We start from the raw sequence: 22,145 nt of genomic DNA, 5'->3' as shown, positions 1-22,145 counted from the left end.
GTCTGATTCCAAACCGGTTACAAGTGGCATCCCACAGGGCTCAGTCCTGGGACCCCTCTTGTTTGGTATGTACTGCTCTGAGGTACAGGCAAGCATGGGAGGACTGTGGCTGACCAAGTTCGCAGATGATTGTAAACTGGGAGCCATAATCGACTCTCCAGCTGACACAAGCATCCTCCAGAAGGGTCTTATGTTGATGGATACCTGGTGTCAGAACCATGGCCTCAAGGTAAATGCCAAAAAGTGCATAGTCATCCCCTTTGGGAAAAGCAATGTGCCCACAAACTACCACATAGGTGGTAATCCACTAAGTACGGAAGATGTAATTAGGGATCTGGGGACCCAAGTAGATAGTAACCTCTCCTTTGATAATCACATTGCCAAAGTGGTTAGAAAAACCTTCTATATAGCCCACCTAATCATGAAAGGGTTCACATCTAGATCAAGAGAGGTCATTGTGCCCCTCTACTCATCGCTCATCAGGCCCATAATTGAGTACAATGCTCCATTTGGGATGTACCTTACCCAACACCTGCAACAGTTAGAGAGACCCCAAAAGTACCTCACCAAGAGGATGGTGGGCCTCAAACAGATGCCCTATGCAGCTCGACTAAAGAAACTCCAGCTCTACTCAGTTGCTTACCGCCTACTTAGAGGCGATCTCTGCCTGACGTACAAGGCCATGTCTAACCCGGAATTAATGGACATGCTCCACCTCAAGAAATCCAAATCCCTTAGAGCTACATGCTCCAGGGATTTAAACCTCAGCACAACAATAAATAGGACATGTTGGAGGGATAGATTCATATCCCAGAGGCTTCCCTCGCTCTGGAATAGAATCCATATCCATGTTAGGCAGAGCTCCTCACTGACCCTCTTCAAAAGAAATCTTGATGAGTGGATGGGAAATCGTAAATTTACACCTGAGATCACTTCTATGGCCCTGCAGGACAGAGGCTAAAAGGGAGGCGAAAGCCAACACATTCTGGCTAGGCTTATAAATGCCCTAGGGCAGATAGCCTAGTACCTACCTATGAACCTAATCAGTTCTGAGACAGGTCAGTAGGGGAGACTATTATGCCTGTTTTGACAACAGAAGGCCTTTGTAAAGGTTTGGAACAAAAACTTCTTGAAAGAGACTCTGTGTTTGTTGTATAAGCATGTCAGCATCAAACGTTCTGTTTACGATTACCAGCACCAAAGTTTAGCGGCTATTTACAACACTTGCATTTGTACAATAGTGATATTTAACAGAAAAAATAACAGACTGTTTATTCAGCCTGCACAAATTGTTGTATGTTGTTTATCATTTGGCAAAGTCAGCCTGCTAAGTTCCAAAGCATAAAATGCCTGTTTTAATTAATGGACTGCTTGTATCTGCTATTTAAAAATACAGCACTACTTATGTACCTATAGACCTATGAATTCTGTTCTTAGCATCTACCTCTGACTCTAGTTTTGCACAGGAAAACTACCCCCTCCAAAAAATACACTGTAAGTGTAGGAACACCCTGTTCCTCACCATAGGTCAGAAAGCTGTTAATTCTCTGGCCACTGCCTCCTTTGGCATGGACAACTCTGTTACACCAGGGACACTAGTCATGCAAGGTTTATCAGCATCTTCAAAATTTTCCCTCCGCCAATGATACAGTGTGTCCTCACTGTACATACTTTTAAATTTCTGCAACCTGTCTCAGACTGTATGACTTTTTCTAACCATTACTGTTCATCTATTGTATCAAAGTACATATACAGAGAATGATGTCAGTATATGGCTTCACATGGATATGCTTCTCTGTTTGATTATTCTTTCTTTTTTCATTTTTTTATTTGTTTCTATTTTGTAAATGATGTGTTCCCCTCCAACCACTGTTCTCTTTCTTAAGGGGAAACCAGGATCTGAGAGAAGTTAAACAGCTTGCTCGGGGTCACATTAATCAGATTGGAGTTAATGGATTTCAGGTCTCTAGCTTTGCAGTTCAGCACTTTCACTACACATCGTATGCTTCTTAAAAATCTTATCTGATACTGTAAATAAACTGTAAATTTATAAGCTAAAGAAAACGCATTATTTTTAGGAGAAGGCAAGAACTGGAAAGCACGTGTGCATTTTGTACATGGAGAGAAGGTTAGTAGCTGGATTGGATATCTGAATTTTTAAAGAAAGTGAAAGCGGTAGAAAAGATGTTCAAAATGAATATTTCTGTCTACCACCATGTTGATAATGCATCTTTCCTCTTCGGGTCTTTTGTGCTTTCATAATTAAAGTCTGTAATTACTATTTTTTTTTTCTTTCAGAATGTCAAAGTGTCTACAGAGCAACCCCGTATCATGGACCAAGTTAAGCCAAAATCAGAAGTTCCTCACACTGACCATCAGGTGCAACAGTCTTCTCAAAACATTAAAATTCCTAGCATCAACAATGTTGAGCAACCATCCCCTCATAAACCAAGAATTCCACGCATTAATAATGAAATGGAACAGTCAGCAGGAAAAATGCAAACTCCAGGCATTGAGATTAATACGCCCTATTCTGCACAAAAATCACATGCTTCTGACAACGACCATATGATGTCCCTTTCTCCAGGAAAATCCCCACTTTCTGACTCTGGAAATAAGATGGCACATTCGCCAGGAAAATCTGGTCTTTCTGAAGCAGAGCATAAGAGGGCACATTCGCCTGGTACAGCTAGTAGACAAAATGGTGGGCACCGTGGTGAAGAGTCCATAAATCAAGTTAAAAATCCAGGTACTACCCACTTTATATAAATCGGCTATTAACTCAGTTTTATGACAGTGTTGTTCTTCTATCTGCTTTACTTATTACAGACGTTCATTGGTACCATTTAATTCTGGTGTAGTACTCTAAATGTATTTTAGTTAAGGAAGCAGGGGTCTGACGACCTATATTACCACTAGTCTACAGCTATTATATTTAATGTTTTCTTTTATCATCCAGCCAGCCCACAGATTCCATTCCCTGTAAGCTATAGCTCTTGTATCTCTGAAACCACATATCTTTGCTGGCCTAAGACAGAGAGATCTAATAAAGTTATGAACTGTGGGCTTTCACATGTTAACTAGATATCTATCCACACTAAACACATCACTACCAAAACTAATCAACAACTAATACAGTTTGATTACTTTTGTACAAATGTAAATTTGCCTGTGTCACAAGTGATAATTTAATAAATGTGTTAAAAAAATAATCAACAATGTTACAGGATCAAATTACTAAGAAAGATAAAATATCTTCTCAGTGGTTCATAGATATTTATTTGTTTATTTGCTGTTTATTTAGTTATTTGGTTAGTTATCCAGTTGATTATTTTTGTTCAGGATTGGTATAATTCATGTTTTTCTTGCATTACTTTATTTGGTTAAAAATACCAATTCATACCCTATCCTTTTAGGTAGAGTTTTGCATTATAAATAAAACAAAAAAGATCTCTCTCTCTCTCTCTATATATATATATATATATATATATATATATATATATATATATATGTGTGTGTGTGTGTGTGTATAATTATATATATATATATATATATATATATATATATATATATATATATATATATAAAATCTTCAAAGTTTCTTGCTCATTCATACAAGATGAATGTCAAACATGACCTATAACATTTCAAAGTCATACATATAAAGAATAGGTCCATACAGCAGTCTTCTGTTTGATTTTTTGCAGGGTACAGGGTATTACAATTTAAAAACATTGGTCTAGATTCAGAAAGTTTTGCCACATTATGCTAACTGAATTTGCACCAAGTGGTCACGGGCAGAGTATATGTGATTCATTAAAACAGACTCTGCAAAGCAAGCAAGCAAACAAGCCAAACAGCACTGCCAGGTGCAGTGTGTACTAATGTCTATATGTGGCATGGTACTGAACAAAATTATTAAAATCAGCCTCTTTGTTTATGCTAATGAAACAAAACAAGATGGTAGACCAATTCATGAACATGGAAATGCTGTGCAATGGAACTGCACTCACAGTATATTTGACCTTGGCTGAATGTTCATGCTCAGATTAAGGGAACTTCTAAAACAAGTTAGGGGTTGCTGTCACATTTTAAATGAGTATCTGCAAGAAGGTCTTATTGCCTACTGTTGTAACCACCAGTACACAATGTCATCCCCAGAGTCATTGAGTCATTTGACTGCTCTTAAACTTTCATAGACTCCATCATATTGAAATTGTAGACTGGTATCAAGTAGATAAAGCATCATCCAAAACAAATGCGGACACTTGTCAGCCTTGTCTGAAGCCCCATGGACGTCCTGGAGTACTTATCCCAGTGAATACTATAGTATGTGTGGCTTTAGTTATATTAGCTATAGAAACTTCCAATTTCAGCAGCCTAGTGGGGTCACTGCAGCGATCTCCAGTATGTGATACAGCCCATTTCCCTGAGATACTGAGACCATAGACTGTACCCACATTATGATAAAGGACCTACCTGGTGAATTGGGAAGACGTTATGTGAACCTCAAAGGTTATCATTCCATCAGTTGCGAGTGTTCTGCAAGACACAGAGTATCATTTACAATATGTGTGTATGCCAACAAGGCAGTTATCATGACTCCCATGTATGACACACCTGTGATCTGTACCCATGGTTTGCTAGGGTGAATTTCCCCCTGGCGTCTTTTTTTGATGATGTCTGTTATGCACAGGAACCCTATCTCATGAAAACTGTAAGAAATCCACAAAGTCCAACAGAAAAGGGAGTATGGCTGTGCCCAGTCACAAAAAAATGAACATTACGGAATGCATGTTTGGGCTACTGAAGGCATGTTTCACTGCCTGGGATTTATCCTCTGGTGCCCTGCAATATGACTGTAACACGTGCAAAAATTGTGCCAGTTTGTGCAGTTCTACACAACATCATACTTAGAACAGTTACACCAGGGTAGGTAGCAGTCACCATCATTCCAGGTAGTGAGGAATGAGTTAGATGAGGATTCACTTGAGGAGCCAGCAGCAGGGGGTGATCAAGGCAGACAGACGCAGAAGTAGTATGTCACAGCACTAGCAAAGAGGCAGCAACATGCACATAAATTCAAAACACAGTAGGCAAAAGCAAGACAAATACACTATAGTACACCGGACTGTGCGTACCCATTCTTAGGCTGGCCATGCTGTGTATCAGATATAGGCAACCCAAGTAACAACATAGAAAGAGGAAGGCAAACTTATCATCATTTCCACAGGTGGAGAAGGGAGCACACGACTGGATACCTTTCTCAGAGAGGTGGGTGAGTGCTGAGGATTATGAAAGCAGAATGTGTTGTGGAGTGTCCTGACAGTTTTTGGGTGGGGGCTTTAATGTAAAACTCTTTAAGGTCCAGTGCTGGGGAAGTGTGTGCTAAACTGTCGTCTGTGGGGTGTGACTGTGGGTCTGCTGGGACACAGCCTCAACAGTAGTTGCAACACTGTGGCTTGATGCACTGGACAGGTATAGTGTATATATGGGACAGGTTTCAGCATCCCATGCATGCCCCCACCCATGACAGTCAGCTATACGAGGAATTGCACTGGATATAGCACAGCTGTGTCTGGATGCTGGTATACTGCATGACTGTGAGTGATGTCTGCTATGAGGTATTCCACTGTGGCAACTGTCTTGACCACTGGGACATCCTATGCTAGGTGTAGAATATCTCCACAACAGATGTAGACATGAAAGTGTTTGTACTGTGGGAACTTAATTTTGTTTGTCTATGGCCATGATGGCTTCTATCTGCGGATATAGCAGAGGACCTTCTTCCTGGATGACCCCTCATCCTCCCAGATCTGACTGAAAGCATATTTTATGTTCCAGTATTTGATTCAGTCTATCCAAGCAACTGCACATGTTGGACCTGCGCTCTTGCAGGTCACCACAAACACCCTGCATAACCCTCATTAACTCTGCCATTGCTGTGGTGGTACTAGCCTGTTTATCCATGATGGCCCTGCATATATACTGTGTTGCTATCACTGACACATTAATCTCATAGGTGTGGTAGTGACCATGTGTCCAACTGGCAAGATTAACCACCCCCCCCCCTTTTGGACCTTACTACTCCTGGGTGCAGGGGCTGATTCTGACACCTGTCTATTAGGGGTCACCACATTTAGTTGATTAATAGTGTCTCCATTAACTAATCCACTCTGTGTGGTGTGGATAATATAGGTATCCACAGGCATTGAGGTGTCCATGATCTTTGCCAGGGATGCAGTAGTCACATTTCCTGTGTCCAACACATTCTCTCTGCTTCCTAACTGTGCCAGCTTATCTCCACCATCATTCTTAGAGACTGCAACTCCCCCAGCATCAGGTGGGGCAGTTCATATTGGTGGTATCTGATAAGGAATCACCTGTCTATACACCAAACCACAAAATATCTTGTGTATGTATGACCAAGCACCAGAAGTATAAGTGCAACTGAGTTTTACAAATACATGATAACAGTAAAGAATTTAATTGCATGCCTTGTACAGATAGCTGTAGAGGATTATCCCTTGATATGCCTGTTTACCTTTAATCATACAGATTTGATAATTTAGACATTGACTAAGAGGACTTACAGGCAGACTTGCATAGAAATGCATCTAGATACATGGGGCATCTCCAATCACTTGTGTCTTTGCCTGATCTAGCTCCACTCCAACATCCAGCACCATGCTGTGGGACTCTGTCGAGGTGCTACCACCTTTGGGCAAGGCCAGAAACTCCTCCATTTCCATGGAAGCTGGTACTTTTGATGGTTCCCCACATGCTGACCTACATTTCCCGTGCCAGGAGTTGAGGTTTTTGTTAGGCAGCACATGTGATGTCAATGGCTGTGTGGCACACCACATCATAACTGTGGTTGTAGACACAAATCACATCAACATCTTCCTAAATATCTTCACAGTCATGGTCCCAGTAACTCTGTTCAGCTACATGCAAGCCAAAGAGCCACTGTCCATGGAGACGGATAGCCTAGACAAGCACCACACTCTCCCATTGCAGAACTTAGGCTTAAGGGTGGATTTCTCAGCAGATGTCCCACACTCTGCAGTGTTCTTCTGCTTTCCCTGTTTTTAGGCATTGCTGTGCTGAAATGGAACACACTGGAACTACCAGTCTTGTTCTTGCATGACCCCGCAAAACCTCTTACACCATCAATCTCCTCTACTCCAATCATATAGTATTCTGATAACATGTCTGACAGTTATATATCTGTACCCACCATCTTTAGTTAATGTCAGGCACATTTACTGAGTACATGTCCCCAGCAAAACCCTACCCATACCACTGCATGTATGTTACTGTTGTTATCAGAATAGTTTTGTAAGTCACATATGTGTATACCAAAATCAAATTCACTTACTGTGCTCTGAGAATGTGTTTATGGGTGTTCCTCCCATTCCACTTAACAATCCTTCATCCCAACAGGTCCTTTATCCTTGCTATCTCTGAATTCAATGCCACTCTCCTACCTGCTTTGACACTCATGCTTGACTTCCATCGGTCTTTTCTTACACAATCCATCCATCTCCTTGCTAGATACCTTCATTTCTTATTGCTTTCTTCTCATCCATCCCAAATATTCTTCACCAGATTGTCTTCAGCATTCCACAGTTGATATAATAGGTAAGGTTGTCCCCTACCAGGCCCAGGGTACAAGATTTAATACTGACCACTAGCTAATGCCTTTGTGAAGTTTGTATGATCTCTCTGTGAGGTTCCCACCTCCCACAAACATGACTGGTGTGTCCACCTCTAAGTCACCCAAGAATGGAGCTGTGAGCAGCAGCACACACTCTATCCAGATGGTGCCTATCAGGGTAAGAGTTGTATAGACCAATCACTTTTGGCATTAACTTTGGTGGACAGCGTCCTCTAGATAAGAGAATATTTATTTATTTATTTATTTTACATTTGTTGACTGGGCTAGTCTAGCTGGTTACATGTCCTTTTTCAGTAGAGGCCCAGTGAGATAAGCTCCAAAGTTAAGTAAAATTTACATAAAAACAGTAGTTAAAAATACAATATATAAAACAAGTCTACAATATTTAAAAGTTCAATACTTAAAAAGCATATTTCTATGAATTACTTACTACACATGAGAAGATTAACAATATTTGGATAGAGAAAAGATATAAAAAATAAGACATGTTTAAGAAATAAGTATAGAGGCAAAGGAAAGTTTAGAATTGGCACAAGTGTTGGAGAATACAATCATCAACAAGGGTTCAGAGTTATTGAGACATATGGGGTAGAAAGAAGAAAGAATGAAGGAAATAGATGAAAGAAGAAAGAACAAATAAAGCACTAGCTAGTGGTAGGTGACTTCTGAGGAGTTTAGTTACAAAGAGGTCATAGCAGGGAAGATAGGGGTAGAGCAAGGAGAAGAAAAAGGGAATGTGGATTACACACTGTGCATTGTGTCAGAGTTAGCCATTCAATGGTGTAAAAATTGTTGTAGGGGATTAGGTTGCATTGACTAATACACAATTATGTATATGTATGTATGTATGTATATCCCACAAATGTATTTTTGGGTCAGAGTATAGTTTAGCACAGAAAGTCATGACCCTGTAAGGCTGCCATATAACTTCTTTCCTTGTAAGCAAGGTCATCCCAGTTACCCTCAGGGATTGTGTTCAACAGCTGAGCATGCTGGTACTTGTACTTCCCCATGGTCACACCATATTCCTACACGCTCTTTCCGCAGGTCCTTGATGTAGTCAAAACCAGGATATTTAATGTGCTTTTCATTATGCACACTTGCCTGGCTACATTCATTGTTAGTAAACATTGGGACTCATGGTGCATGCACAGTAAACACACCATGACTGGCCATTATTATGTCCACAGTGCTTCTGAATCCAAGGGATTGTCTGTAAATCACACTGAATTGATATTTCATTATAAGATTTCTAACTGCTCAATAGAGTCAGTTGATGGCTGAGTCAAAGATGGAAAATGTATGGCACACATCAGAACCAGATCCGGTACTAGGCAACATAGGCAGTTGCCAAGGGCTCATTGGCTAGGGGAGCCCACTGGCCAAAGGGCTGACACAATATTTAATTTTTATTTAAAAGAAATACATGATTACTTTTTAGCAGCATTCTTCTTTAAGAACACATTCTGTGTATCAATGCATACACATCCATGTGATCAACGCAAGCATATTTGTGGCTGCGGCTTCTTTTTCTTTTAGCAGCATTCTTCTTTAAGAAGGCACTCTGTGTATTAACACATACACATTCATGTGACCAATGCATGCAAATTTTTGCTGCTTTTTCACATATGTGGAGTTTACGGTTTGTTGCTTGGGTGTGAGTTCCTTCAAGACGGACGTTCGTTCTGTGGACGCCAGTAAGGCATGTGAGTGCATGTGTATAATGCCCTAGTTAGGGATAACAAGTTAGTTAATTAACTTGCTCAGGCTCAAACCCTGTACCTTTGCTACAGGAAACAAGAGCCTAAATCCTCTACACCAACCATGACTACTCAAGAGTCATACCTCTCCATCGTCCAGATTTTTATTTCAGATTTTTGGTCTGTTCCTCATAAAACTTCTGGCATGTTTTTAAGGACTAAAGTCACTAAATAATGACAGACGTTTGGATTTCAGACTTTATATCCACCATAAAATCATGCTGATGCAAAACCTGTTATTCCAGTTTATAAGAGCAGTAATTAAAAGATGTCCCTGATTTGAGGCCTTTGCCCCCCATTATTTTAGGCTTTGCCTAGACACTAGAATGGCTATGGGGTGAGGGGGGCAATCCATTACCCTGACCCAGGGCCTCATTTTACCATGATCCAGCTCTGGCACACACATTCTTTGTTTACCCACTACAGAAAGTAGATGAAAGATAATCAAGTATTATTATTAATGAGATAAGCATACTGTTGTGTTATCAAGCAAGTGCCAATGTTTGTAGAAAGATTTGAATGTGTGTGTGCATGTGTGTACATATATGTGTATATATTTTATATATATTATATATATATATATATATATATATATATATATATATATATATATATGTATATATATATATACCACAAATGGGAGAGGCATTGTAAGCTTCTTGTAGGATCAGATGAAGAGGACAGGCAACACCAAAGAGCACATATATCCTTCTTTCCTTTCCTTCATTCTTTTTTTTGCTGTATTGTTTACTGACTGCTGACCATGAGAATTCTAGTGAGCAGATGCCTGCTAATTGGGAAGGTAAAGGAGAAATACTGCAGTTCAGATGCATACGCATCTGTATGATTTTTTTCTTGTTTTTTTCTCCTTGTATAGATTAGCCTGCTCTATTCCACCCTTGCATCACTCCACTCCCCTACCCTACCTCAAATTCCCACCCACCTCCTACTACCCCTACACTTATAGTTTATAGAGAGCCACCCAACCTTCAAAACACCAATCAGGATATTTCTCCAATTAACCTTGTTCCCCAGTGTGCTTCCTAATTCCTTTCTCATAGTACACAGCCCTATAATTGCAACCAGCCCAACCAAACATTTACTCATCTCTCTTAAGACTACACTATCACTGCTAAACCTTTCAAACTTATCTCAAAATTTATTTTTGCTTCTAACATCGTGTTTAACTTCTCTGTTAATATTGCTCACCCTGGCAATATCTCTATCACCTCAAACTCTAGTAAAGTGTACCCCGTCAGCTACCTCCAACTCCACCCACCTATCTCAACCAAACAGCTTCACTAATATCTCTCCACAATTATTTCACTACACACTGCACACACAAACCTGACCTCTTACCCCTTCCTTCTACTGTATCAAAAAACAGAATGCTCTTTACTTCTATCTAATTTCCCTACTGCTTCATAGTGGAGGCATACACCCAAATCCAGGTCAGTAACCATTCCCCTAGAGCATGTCTTAAAAACCTAAATGTAATGACCCTTAACATCAGAACCCTATACAATGATTACCCCCCTTGCATGCCTGGATAGACCAGTTCTAACCAGACAACCTAGCCTTAACCAAAACCTGGCTAAATCCTAACATAAAAGACTCAGAAGTCATACCTCCCAACTTTGCCATAACTAGTCTGGTTAGAACCCATAAGAAAGGTGGGGGTGTAGCCCTACATAACCCTGACTCCTTTAATATAACACCTTTTACTTGTAATACTCCTATATTCTCTAATGCTGAAATACTCATTTCTCCTTTGACCTTAATAGGACCAAACGCATCTGTATCATAGCACTGTATATTCCTCCTGGACATAATATGCACATTCTTGAAGATATATTATCCTGGATATCACAAACAATCAAACATGAAACTATCATTCTAGGAGATGTTAACATAGACTGGCTATCTCTTAAATCAAAATTATCAACAAGCAATGTCAACCATCTCTGGTTTCTCTCAACTGATAAACTGTCCTACTCGATACAATAAAGACCACACCCAACAATCTACTCTAGACTGGATTCTAGCATTCCATCCTAGTAACTTTATCTCTACAGGCACATTACCTGATTCCATTAGCGACCAACTACCCACATTTGCCATTAGAGCCACCACAAACCTATCTAAAAGACACACTCTGAAATGCACCAGCAACCTAACAAGTTTTTCTCAAGAAAAATTCAATGAAACAGTAAAAAAAATAAATTGGTCACCGCTAAAATATCTCCCTCTAGAAGAAGCTGTACATTATTTAACACCATTTTCTACAAACACCTAATTCTCTTGCTCCATTATCCACTAAAAGAATCAAAAAAAGTTATGTTCCTTGGTATTCAAAGCATGCAAAACTCTAATGAAAAAGGTATTATAGCCTGGGATACTTGGAAACAATACAAAAATGAAGAAAATCTACTACTCTATAGACAACTTTGCAATCAAGTTAAGAAACAAGTAATTAAGGAAAAATAATTAATGTTCATCGTGTTTCACTGTTGCAGTCATTACTCTTGGCTTATCCTGCTGCAGGATACCAGCAGTCGGCCTGAATTCCAAAGTCCTGGTCCGGCGGCGGTTGCGGTCACTTCTTCCCTGACGTCAGTGCACCAGGGGTATAAAAGATGCAGCCGATTCCATTTTTTTCAGTCTTTCTTTCCACGTGGTGCCCGAAGCAAAAGCAGTTCGCAAGTGCCGGTCGGCTGACTACTGAGATTTTCAAATCCGAATTTCAGAACCAAAGTCTTCATTAAAGCTAAGTACCCCATTAGGGAAACCTTTTTCTTGCTCCAGACTGATGTCAGAAAAAGTTAACAATTGTATTTCTTATGGGAAGCAAATACCTCATAAGGATTTTCATTCTTACTGTATTCCTTGCCTAGGCCCTGACCACGACGTTGTTAGCTGTCTGTTTTGTGCTAGATTTAACCAACGCACTGTTAAGCATTGGTTTGATTTTGCATTTCATTACTTTGGCCAAAGATTTAACTATATAATACCATTGGAACAGCTGACGGCTGGAGTTTACAAAAAACGTAAGGACAAGGAGAAAGATAGGCATCCGAGGTCCAAAACCGACGACGAGGCCTTTGTTAGGCCAGTCGCCGGTTCGCCAGTTCTCAGTGAGGCGCTTTCACAGCCCCTGACGCCTGCTACCTCAGAGCCACAGGCCGCTTCCGACTCCCACGAGGAGCTGACTGGGCCTCTGGAAACTCAAGGTATTGGGCACTCGGAAATCATTCCCTCAGATGGGTCAGGAGCCGCTGAGCAGGCATCGGCTTCTGAGGGTGTCTTCAGACCTACACAGTTATATGTTAAACCATCTTCAGCTTCAAAGACAAAGACTAAAACAGTTCTAAAGACAAAGAAACAAGTACAGCATTCTCCTACTCAAACTTCCATGCCTAAAAAACAGATGCTTAAAATGGCTGAAGATCTAATTACTTTGATCAGGGGTTCCCATCCCCCTCCTGATAAGAGGCCTAGGCAAGAGACAAAATATGATTCTTCTAATCAGGTTTCAATTTCCTCTGATTTCTCTTCTGAACAGGGATATTCTTTTCTTCCCTATGAGGATTCTGATGCTGAAGAATCCATTCCTTCAGCCTCTCCTCCTGAGGATTATTCTTTTGGGGAAACCCTGCATACCATGAGGGAGCATTTTCACTGGGAGGGCCAAGATTACTCAGAATCTAAGAAAAGGCTCAGAGACTTTCTGCTACTACCTCAGCACAGACCTCTTGCTATTCCACCTATTCTAGACATTGTAGATGATGTATTTTCAGAGTCCGGCCTGTCTCCTGACTCTTTACCCCCTGCACCTGCTAAGCCAGACAGATACTACAGGGTCCCAGGCTCTCATAAATTCCTATATAAAAACCCTGCTGCTGACCCAGAAACTATATCTCAGGGTCCCAAAGGGGTCAAGGCTTCCACTGCAAAAAACCCTGTCCCCTCTGATAGGGATTCTAGGGCACTGGACAGATGGGGGAAAAAAGTTTACACTTCTGCTACCTTGGCTGTAAGGGCTTTAAATTGTCAGTTTCATATGCTTAAATATCAGCAATATTTAATGTCACTGCTTAAACAGAAAATTTTGACAAATTCTGAATGTTCGGAGAACAAGAAAATGCAGGATTTATTGCATGCAGCTGAACAAGTGGGAAAGCATACTTTGCAATGTGGTTATGATTCAGTGGAGACCTCTTGCAGGGCTGCTGTTACAGGTTCTGTCATTAGAAGGCATGCTTGGTTAAAGGAACAGAATCTGCCTGATCATGTTAAAGAAAAATTATTAGATGCTCCATTACAGCATGATACTTTGTTTGGTGCTAAAGCAGAAGAGGTGTTGAAGAAAATGGAGGATAAAGCGAAATCCATGCAGACAGTTAAGGATTTCTTACAGGTACAGCCACCCAGATTTAGCAGGAACTGGCCTTCAAAAAATTGGTCCTTTCCAGTATCAGACAGGCCACAAATAGGCAGATACAGATGTCGCAGAGGCAGATCTCAGCCCCAAGGCTCATACAGGCCTAAACAATGGGGTGCTCCTACCTCCAAAAGCGGAGAAGACAAATCACAACCTTACAGGAAACAGCCCCAGTGACTTTCCTCTGCCAGATCCAAGCACTTAGCTTTTGGCAGCCCCCCTTAGGGGGAAAACTAACACTTTTTTCACCAAATTGGCAACTGATTACCCAGGACAAATGAGTCTTGAACATAGTGTCCCAGGGCTACAGGTTCCACTTTCACACCCTACCAAGGGCAAAAGGTATGCCAGACCTGCCACACAATCAATGGGCAGAGGCACAAAAGCAAATTACATCCCTCATGGACATGAGGGCCATTCAACAAGTACCACAGCAAGAGCAGGGGCAAGGATTTTACTCAAGACTTTTCTTGGTGCCCAGAAAGGACAAAACCTGGAGACCAATATTGGACCTGTCTATACTAAACACATTTCTGGATGTTCCAAAATTCAAGATGTTGACTCTACAGCAGCTACTACCCATGCTGGGCAAGAAGGCTTGGCTCGTAATTTTGGACCTAAAAGAGGCATACCTGCATGTCCCAATCAGACAATCTTGCAGAAGATACCTCAGATTCATAGCTGGCTCAATGCACTACCAATTCTCTGCACTGCCCTTTGGCTTATCTACTGCGCCCAGGGTCTTCACAAAATGCCTGGCACCAGTAATTGCATTTTGCAGACAAAGAGGAATCCAAATATATCCTTACTCGGAAGACTGCCTTATTCAAGCAGAGAACAAAGACATTCTTCTAAAGCATCTGGCATTTGTAAAAAGATTACTAATTTGCCTAGGGTACACAGTAAACAAAAAGAAATCAAAACTAGTACCCTCTCAAGAGATAATATTCCTGGGTGCAAGCTTAAATACAACTGCCCAGATGGCTTATCTCACGCCAGACAAACAAAGGCGACTGACTTCTTACTTCAAAAAGTTGGTCAACAAAGACCCAGTTATCTGCAAGGAAAATCCTGCAGGCCTTGGGCTTCATGGCATCCTGCATTGTACTAATTCCATATGCCAGACTGCATATGAGGAAACTACAATGGTATCTAAAAAGTGTTTGGACTCAGCATTGCCACAGCCTGGAGACAGTAATTACCCTCATTCCCTGCCTGCAACAGGAGTTTCAATGGTGGGCACAGGCCTGTCACCACAACAAGGGTCTGCCATTTTACCAACAGCCAGACAGACACTAACAACGGATGCATCAAATTATGCCTGGGGGGCCCATATGGCAGGAAAAGGTATTCAGGGCACATGGCCCGCAAGGCAGATGCATCTTCGTATCAATCAAAAAGAGATGCTAGCTGTTCAGAATGCCCTGACAGCCTTCAAGGATCTACTTCATCCAGGTCAACTACTGATAAAGACGGACAATACTACGGTCATGTGGTACATAAACAAGCAGGGAAGCACACATTCCTAACCCCCTCTGCAGACAAGCAATGACCTTGTGGGACACAGCATTGACTTATCAAGTTCACCAGCAAGCACAATTCCTGCCAGGAAAAACAAATACTCTGGCAGATGAACTAAGCAGAAACCTCATGGATCCCCACAAGTGGAAACTGGGTCCACAAGTCTTCAGCATGATAACAAGGAAATGGGGATGCCCAGACATAGATCTATTTGCATCCCCTCACAACTGCCAATTACAGAGATTTTGCACAAGGACTTATCACAAACAAGCATGGAAAGTGGATGCCCTATCTTTCAGCTGGAAAAACCTAACAGCATATGCCTTTCCTCCACTGCCTCTCCTTCCCAAGGTACTCCTAAAGGTCAGACAAGAGAAGCCAAAAATGATACTGATTGCACCAGACTGGCCACGCCAGCACTGGTACCCAGTCCTAAAGAGCTTGTCTCAAGGTCCAGCATGGATATTGCCTCAAACTTCTCACTTGCTGACCCAACAAAACAATCAGATCCTGCACAGCCAACTCAGGACCTTAAATCTGGCAGCATGGCAGATAATGTAGCCATTCAGAACACTCCTCTTTCAAAAGTTGTTATGGATGTTTTCTTGGAGTCCAGGAGGCCCAGTACCAGAAAATCTTATGCAGAAAAATGGAAGAGATTCTGTGCTTGGAACCAGGAACAAGGCATTGACACGTATGTACCAAATATTCCTCAGATTTTACAATACCTAACTGAGATGCTGCACAAAGGCCTTTCCTTTTCATCAATTAAGATTCATGCCTCTGCCATTTCAGCTCATTACAGTACGGAACCACCTATCTTTTCTCATCCTTTAATAAGGCAGTACCTCAGAGGGGACAAAAACATCAGGCCTCCAAGGAGAGCACCAATACTGGCATGGGACCTCAATTATGTCTTGGAAAACTCACACTGCCTCCCTTTGAGCCAGCCTCAACAGCTGATATAAAATTCTTATCCTGGAAAACAGCTCTGCTCCTAGCAATAACCTCTGCAAGATGAGTCTCGGAGTTACAAGCACTCATGGCTGTGGAACCTTTTATCATTTTTCATCCAGATAGGGTTTCTCTGAGGACAAACCCTACATTTATGCCTAAGGTGGTGTCCAGTGTGGCCCTCAACCAAACCATTCACTTACCTACCTTTTATCCAAACCCACAGAACAAGGGTGAGAAAATTCTGCATTCTTTGGACATACACAGACAGCTACATTTCTACTTGGACAGAACTAAAGCTTTCAGAAAGACAGACCAACGTTTAGTGGCATATGCTGCAGGATCATAAGGAAAGGCTATCTCAAAACAGACTATTTTTAAATGGATAGGTCATTGCATTCATTTCTGCTATTCACAGCATGGCAAATCAGTGCCTAAGGGCATTAGGCCTCATTCTACCAGAGCAGCAGCCACTTCAGCAGCTTTTCTCAGAGGAGTACCAACCAAAGACATCTTACAACTTGGAGTTCAGTGCACACTTTTACAAAGCACTACCACTTACCTCTTTACTCTAAATCCAGAGCAGGCTTTGCCACTGCAGTTCTGCAGGGCCTCATAGCCTCTCCTAATCCTATTTAGCCCAGCCACCCATCCTCAGCTTTGGGATTCAACCCAAGAGTAATGACTGCAACAGTGAAACACGAAGAACATAGTACAGTTGTGTACCTACCATAAATGTAGATGTTTGAGTGTATTCACTGTTGCAGTCCAGGTTACCCTCCCACCATCCCCCTTTCTTTTGCTGGGTCTTATCTGTACTTCGCAATTCTATACAACCTATGTGGTGTATTTGCTTGTAGATGAAGGAAATGTTACTTTAGTGCATGTATGTTTATTGGCATAATATATTTAGCCTACCCTTTTGGGGGCACCTGACATCTCCGGCAAGAAAAACTGAAGAAAATGGCATTGGCTGCATCTTTTATACCCCTGGCACACTGACATCAGGGAAGAGGTGACAGCAACCGATGCCGGACCAGAACTTTGGAATTCAGACCGACTGCGGGTAGCCTGCCAGCAGGATAACCCAAGAGTAATGACTGCAACAGTGAATACACTTGAACATCTACATTTATGGTAGGTACACAACTGTACTTTCTACAGTCACCTCCAACATGAGCAATGACCTAACCCCAAAAAATTCTGGTCTTCCATATTATCCTTACCTAACCCCGGGATGAAAAAGGAACATTGGCCTTCTCCTGATGCCCTTCTTTCTCAGACTGCTAACAAGTTCAACAATCACTTTATACGATCTGTAGTTGGCATGATTTCTAAAACTCCCATCTCCAGCCCTACCCCCACCACCTCTACTAGTACCTTCAACTGTGTCTCTTCATCTAGCCCTGACCCTCTTCACCATAACATCCCTAAACCCCACTCTGAAAACTTTGCCACTTTCTCTCTTCAACCCATCCCTACAGGTTTCATGAAAAGACTACAGTTAAAACTTAAACCTTGCTCTATCTCGGCAGATAACCTGCCATGTCAGTACCTTTAAATGAGCTGCTGACTCCTTTGCATACCCAGTAAGTATCCTAATTAATAGCTCCATCTCAGAAGCATCTGTTACTAGTATTTGGAAAATGTCTCATATTATACCTGTTCACAAAGTGAAAAATTCCATAGAGCTTATTAACTTCCAACCCATAGCCATTCTATCTCCCATCTCTAAAATACTGGAAAAGGGTATTCACCAACAACTAATGCAATACAATCTACTCACGCACATGCAACATGGTTTCCGCCCAGGCCATAGCACATCTACAGCCCTTCTGTCCTTCAGTGACTCTGTAAATAGGGCAAGGGATGCAGGTAACTTTGTATCATCCCTATTTCTCAACCTATCAAAAGCATTCAACACTCTCTCTCATTCCATACTCCTGAACAAGCTCTCTAACCTAGGATTTACACCTCCCACCCTACAGTGGTTTAATAGTTACCTGGTTTATTGAAAGCAAGCTGTTAAATAGTCTAATGCAATACCTTCCATACCACAAAACCCACTGGTGCCCCACAAGGCTCCATTCTTGGACCTCTACTCTTTAATATCTTTACAAACAACATGTATACTTTTTCAGCCCAAGGAACACTCATACAATATGCAAATGACTCCACTATCATCTGTTCCTCTCCTACACTTCCTCAACTTCTCCCCATCATGCAACAATCCTTTATTGCCATTGAAACCTGGTTCACTAACTCCCAACAATTCCATAACCCTAAAAAAAACAAACTCCTTCTCTTCCTGCCAAAAAATAACCCTATTGACATAAACCAGTTCAAAATACATTCATCAGACAACACCATCGTTGAAATGGTCTAACAAATGAAACTAGTAGTAGTGACCATCGACAATCAGCCTAAGTTCAATTGCCATGTCCAACAGTGTTTAGAAAATTCACCAGAAACTTGGAATCCTGTATAGAAGCAAACACTTCCTGAACACATCAACAAAAGACACTCTTGCTGAAACTTTCCTGCTCCCCTCTCAACTATATGGTACCACTATTCTTACTAACCTACAATTCTCTATTAGACCCAGAATGGAACAGTGCTACAGCAAAGTGACCAAATTTGCCACTAACTCAAAATCCTACACACATCATTGTACAGCACTACATATGCTTCAATGGCTAGAATTCCATAACCATCTCTATTATGTCCAGCTGTTAACGTTACACAGCATCATCTATAAACCCTTAGCCTGACCAGCACTGAACCATATAGTCAAACCCTACATCCCAAGCAGAACACTTGGGTCTGAAGACAAAAAAAACCTCCTTACCATCTCCAAGCCCTCGAAACTTCCAGACAAAGCCTATATTCTTACTCAGCTGCAAAAGTTTGGAACTCTCTCCCCTTATCAATTAGAACAGCTCCTAGCCTGGAAGCTTTCAAAACCTCACTTACTTAAACAGCATCTAAATAATTCATGGCTTTGGTCATGCTCTACTCCTGCATAACTTCACCTCTGCTTTATCTCCCCTGCCTGATCTACTCCAAGCCAAAATTCTCACCTCTTTCTCTTTCCTTCTAACTTGACTGTACCTGAGATAGCTAACACTACATTCCACACTCTCCCAGTTCTTCCCCCTTAATACCTTCCTATTCTATAATAATGTAGTGGTTGTCCAATATCTCACTACCCTGTCAAACTGTAACAAAATAAAATAAAAAAGGTGGCAGGAAGTTATCAACCATCTTCACCATGAAAGAATTTCTTGTACCCATCTCCTTTGCCTAGGAGCAAAAGAATGTATAATAGTGTATATACACTGAATTTTTGTATAGTTAAATGCTGTGATGACTGAGATGTACATATATGTATTTTTTGTATGGTTAAATGCTCTGATGTTTGTGTCTCTACATGAACCAGCAACAACTTTACTCTGTATTTTAAACTAAGATGTTCTAATATGTTTATAATATGTTATAAAATCATGGTCTGTAGTTGGAGCTTTTCTCCCTGGGTCTCTGCTGAAAATGGGTTATTTTGACCCAGACAGACTGTCCTGGTAAATATATGTCAAACAAACAAACAAATAAATTGATACAGGAATATATAGGGTGAGTAGGAAACAGTATATGTAAATACAGTGTCGAATATTTCATTGTGTGTTTACCCAAAATTTAGTGTCATATATCACACAGAAAGCAATAGCAAAAGTAATGTAGAATGACTGAGATTCATGAATTAGGTTTGCTTAAAACAAATAAGGCATAAGGCCCTTACTTCTTCTAGGCCATACTAATTATCTGAAGGAAGGCTGTGTCTAAGTCATAAACCATTCCTGTCCTTCTGGCACTTGCTTGGATTAATCATAGATTGATGATTTGTGCTTGTTTGCTTCTTACGAAAGAGCGTGACATAATGCAGAATACAGCTGAGCTTTCCACAGTGTGACTGGTTCAGCTCCACTCCAGATTCAGAAAAGAAGATCAGCACTGGAACAGTTATCTGCCATAAAATCATGGAGTTTTACTTTGTTCTCTGTCTCTAGATTCTTCCTGGTCTTTTTTCCCCCATATCATATTTGTTCCATGTTTGATCCCTATATTTTGGAGAGGGATTAGATACCAATGGGTACTTCTCATAATTGCCCTGTTCCTCCCCACTTATCCTTTTTTGTCAGGAACGTGCATGTAACTTTTATAACATTTGTTTGTTTGTTAACCAGTTAAATGGGATTTTCAAGGGACCTTTTTAATCCATAACCTAGATCAAAAGCACAATAATACCTACAATAAATATATGTAGTTTAAAGCTTGGTAAAAAAAAAATATATGTAAATAATCTAAACCTTGGTCCGCAACACTATTTATACATAGTAATATCACAGTAGGCAACTGATTAAGACAGAGTAGTAAAAGAGATTAGTGTCAGAAGTATACAGTTTGGTTACACTCTGTTTAATTTCTCCAAGTCTTTTGGGCTTCTAATACCGTGATGGAAATGGACCACATTCCTAAGTCAAAGTGTGATTAAAGTTCTTGAAATTAATATTGTTTTAGTCTTTGATGTTAGCCAAAAGTGCTATTTGCAGCACCCACAACATGCCCAGAATTGACTCCTTCTGCAATTTATACGGTGTTACATGTATCAGTAGCGTATCTAAATAACACTGTAAATTCTTTTTAACGAGGCCCATTGCTCCTACTGCTGTTGGAACTGTCTGGGTTTGCCCTTGTTTCTGCCTGTAAATCCTGGTATTTTGACTCTGTCTCTGTACATAAGACACTGTAATCACTGAGTGTAGCAATTTAAATACTCAATGATACTTTTGTCTGCTTTTCATGGACCACCACATCTGGTTCTATCACATCTGTTTTTTGAACTGTTGGTAATGGGTGATCCCATGTGATATAAACTTCATCATTCTCTTTTTAACTTCTATTGGCTCCACAATAGGAGAAGTTAAATGTGGACTAAAATGACCAGACCTTGAAAGATAATAGGCCCTATATTGTGATTTTGATAATATTATGTGGCAAAATGTACAAATGCCATGTCACCCAGTGTCATGTAATGCAAGCTATTTTTCACGGAGTTCCTGAAGCAGCATATCCATGAAGCAGTCTGATATACCACATTCAGTAATGGCACACAGGACTGATTCAGCACAGTGCCTCCAGTGTGTGGGGCTGACCCTGGACTAAAAAAATAACCAAGGTGTACTACAATAAAACAGAGACATTCCAGACTCATGAGTTTATTCTACGAATGTAATCAGTATGAATAAACACTTTCATCTCTCAGTATATAGAACACTGAGACATCTGTCTGATACATTATTCTTCTCCCAGGCATCCTCCATGTTTTCTACAATGAGCACCAGCTTTTTATTTTCACTTAATTTGACAGTGTGGGAGACCGTTTTGTAGACTTGCTTTAGGCTTTGACAAAAAGCATTACAGTTGTAGTAAGCGAGATGGGAGGGTGGTTACCCTGGACAACAAATTCTGTTTATTTTAATTATATATGCCATGGAATGTTTGTTGGGGGGCACTAGACAATAAGTATTATATTTTATGTATAACAAAGGATTACCTTTCAAATCCTGAATCCCAGAATGCCGAACGCCAGAATCTCGAGACGAGAATATCAAAAGCTTTCGATCACAAACGGCCAGTTTTCACAGTGAAAGGAAATACTTCTCCATCAGGTAAATTCAACACACTGGCCTATGTAAAAACCACCTAGGTGGGGGGTGCTATACCTCCACAT

The 22,145-nt window shown here is 40.8% G+C and overlaps 1 protein-coding gene across 2 annotated transcripts in view; it reads left to right on the top strand.

Annotated features, from left to right (window-relative positions):
* Positions 1 to 22,145, top strand: part of SYTL1 (synaptotagmin like 1) — a 1,083,808-nt gene that overhangs the window by 720,198 nt on the left and 341,465 nt on the right. For both annotated transcript variants that reach the window (XM_044084360.1, XM_044084368.1), the window contains one exon: positions 2,299 to 2,749. In XM_044084360.1, the coding sequence (XP_043940295.1) occupies positions 2,299 to 2,749 (451 nt within the window). The remainder of the gene's footprint in view (positions 1 to 2,298; positions 2,750 to 22,145) is intronic.

Source organism: Protopterus annectens, chromosome 1.part1, assembly GCF_019279795.1.
Source record: "Protopterus annectens isolate FY-2018-M chromosome 1.part1, PAN1.0, whole genome shotgun sequence".
NCBI lineage: Eukaryota > Metazoa > Chordata > Ceratodontiformes > Protopteridae > Protopterus > Protopterus annectens.
This window is presented reverse-complemented; position numbering and strand designations above follow the sequence as displayed.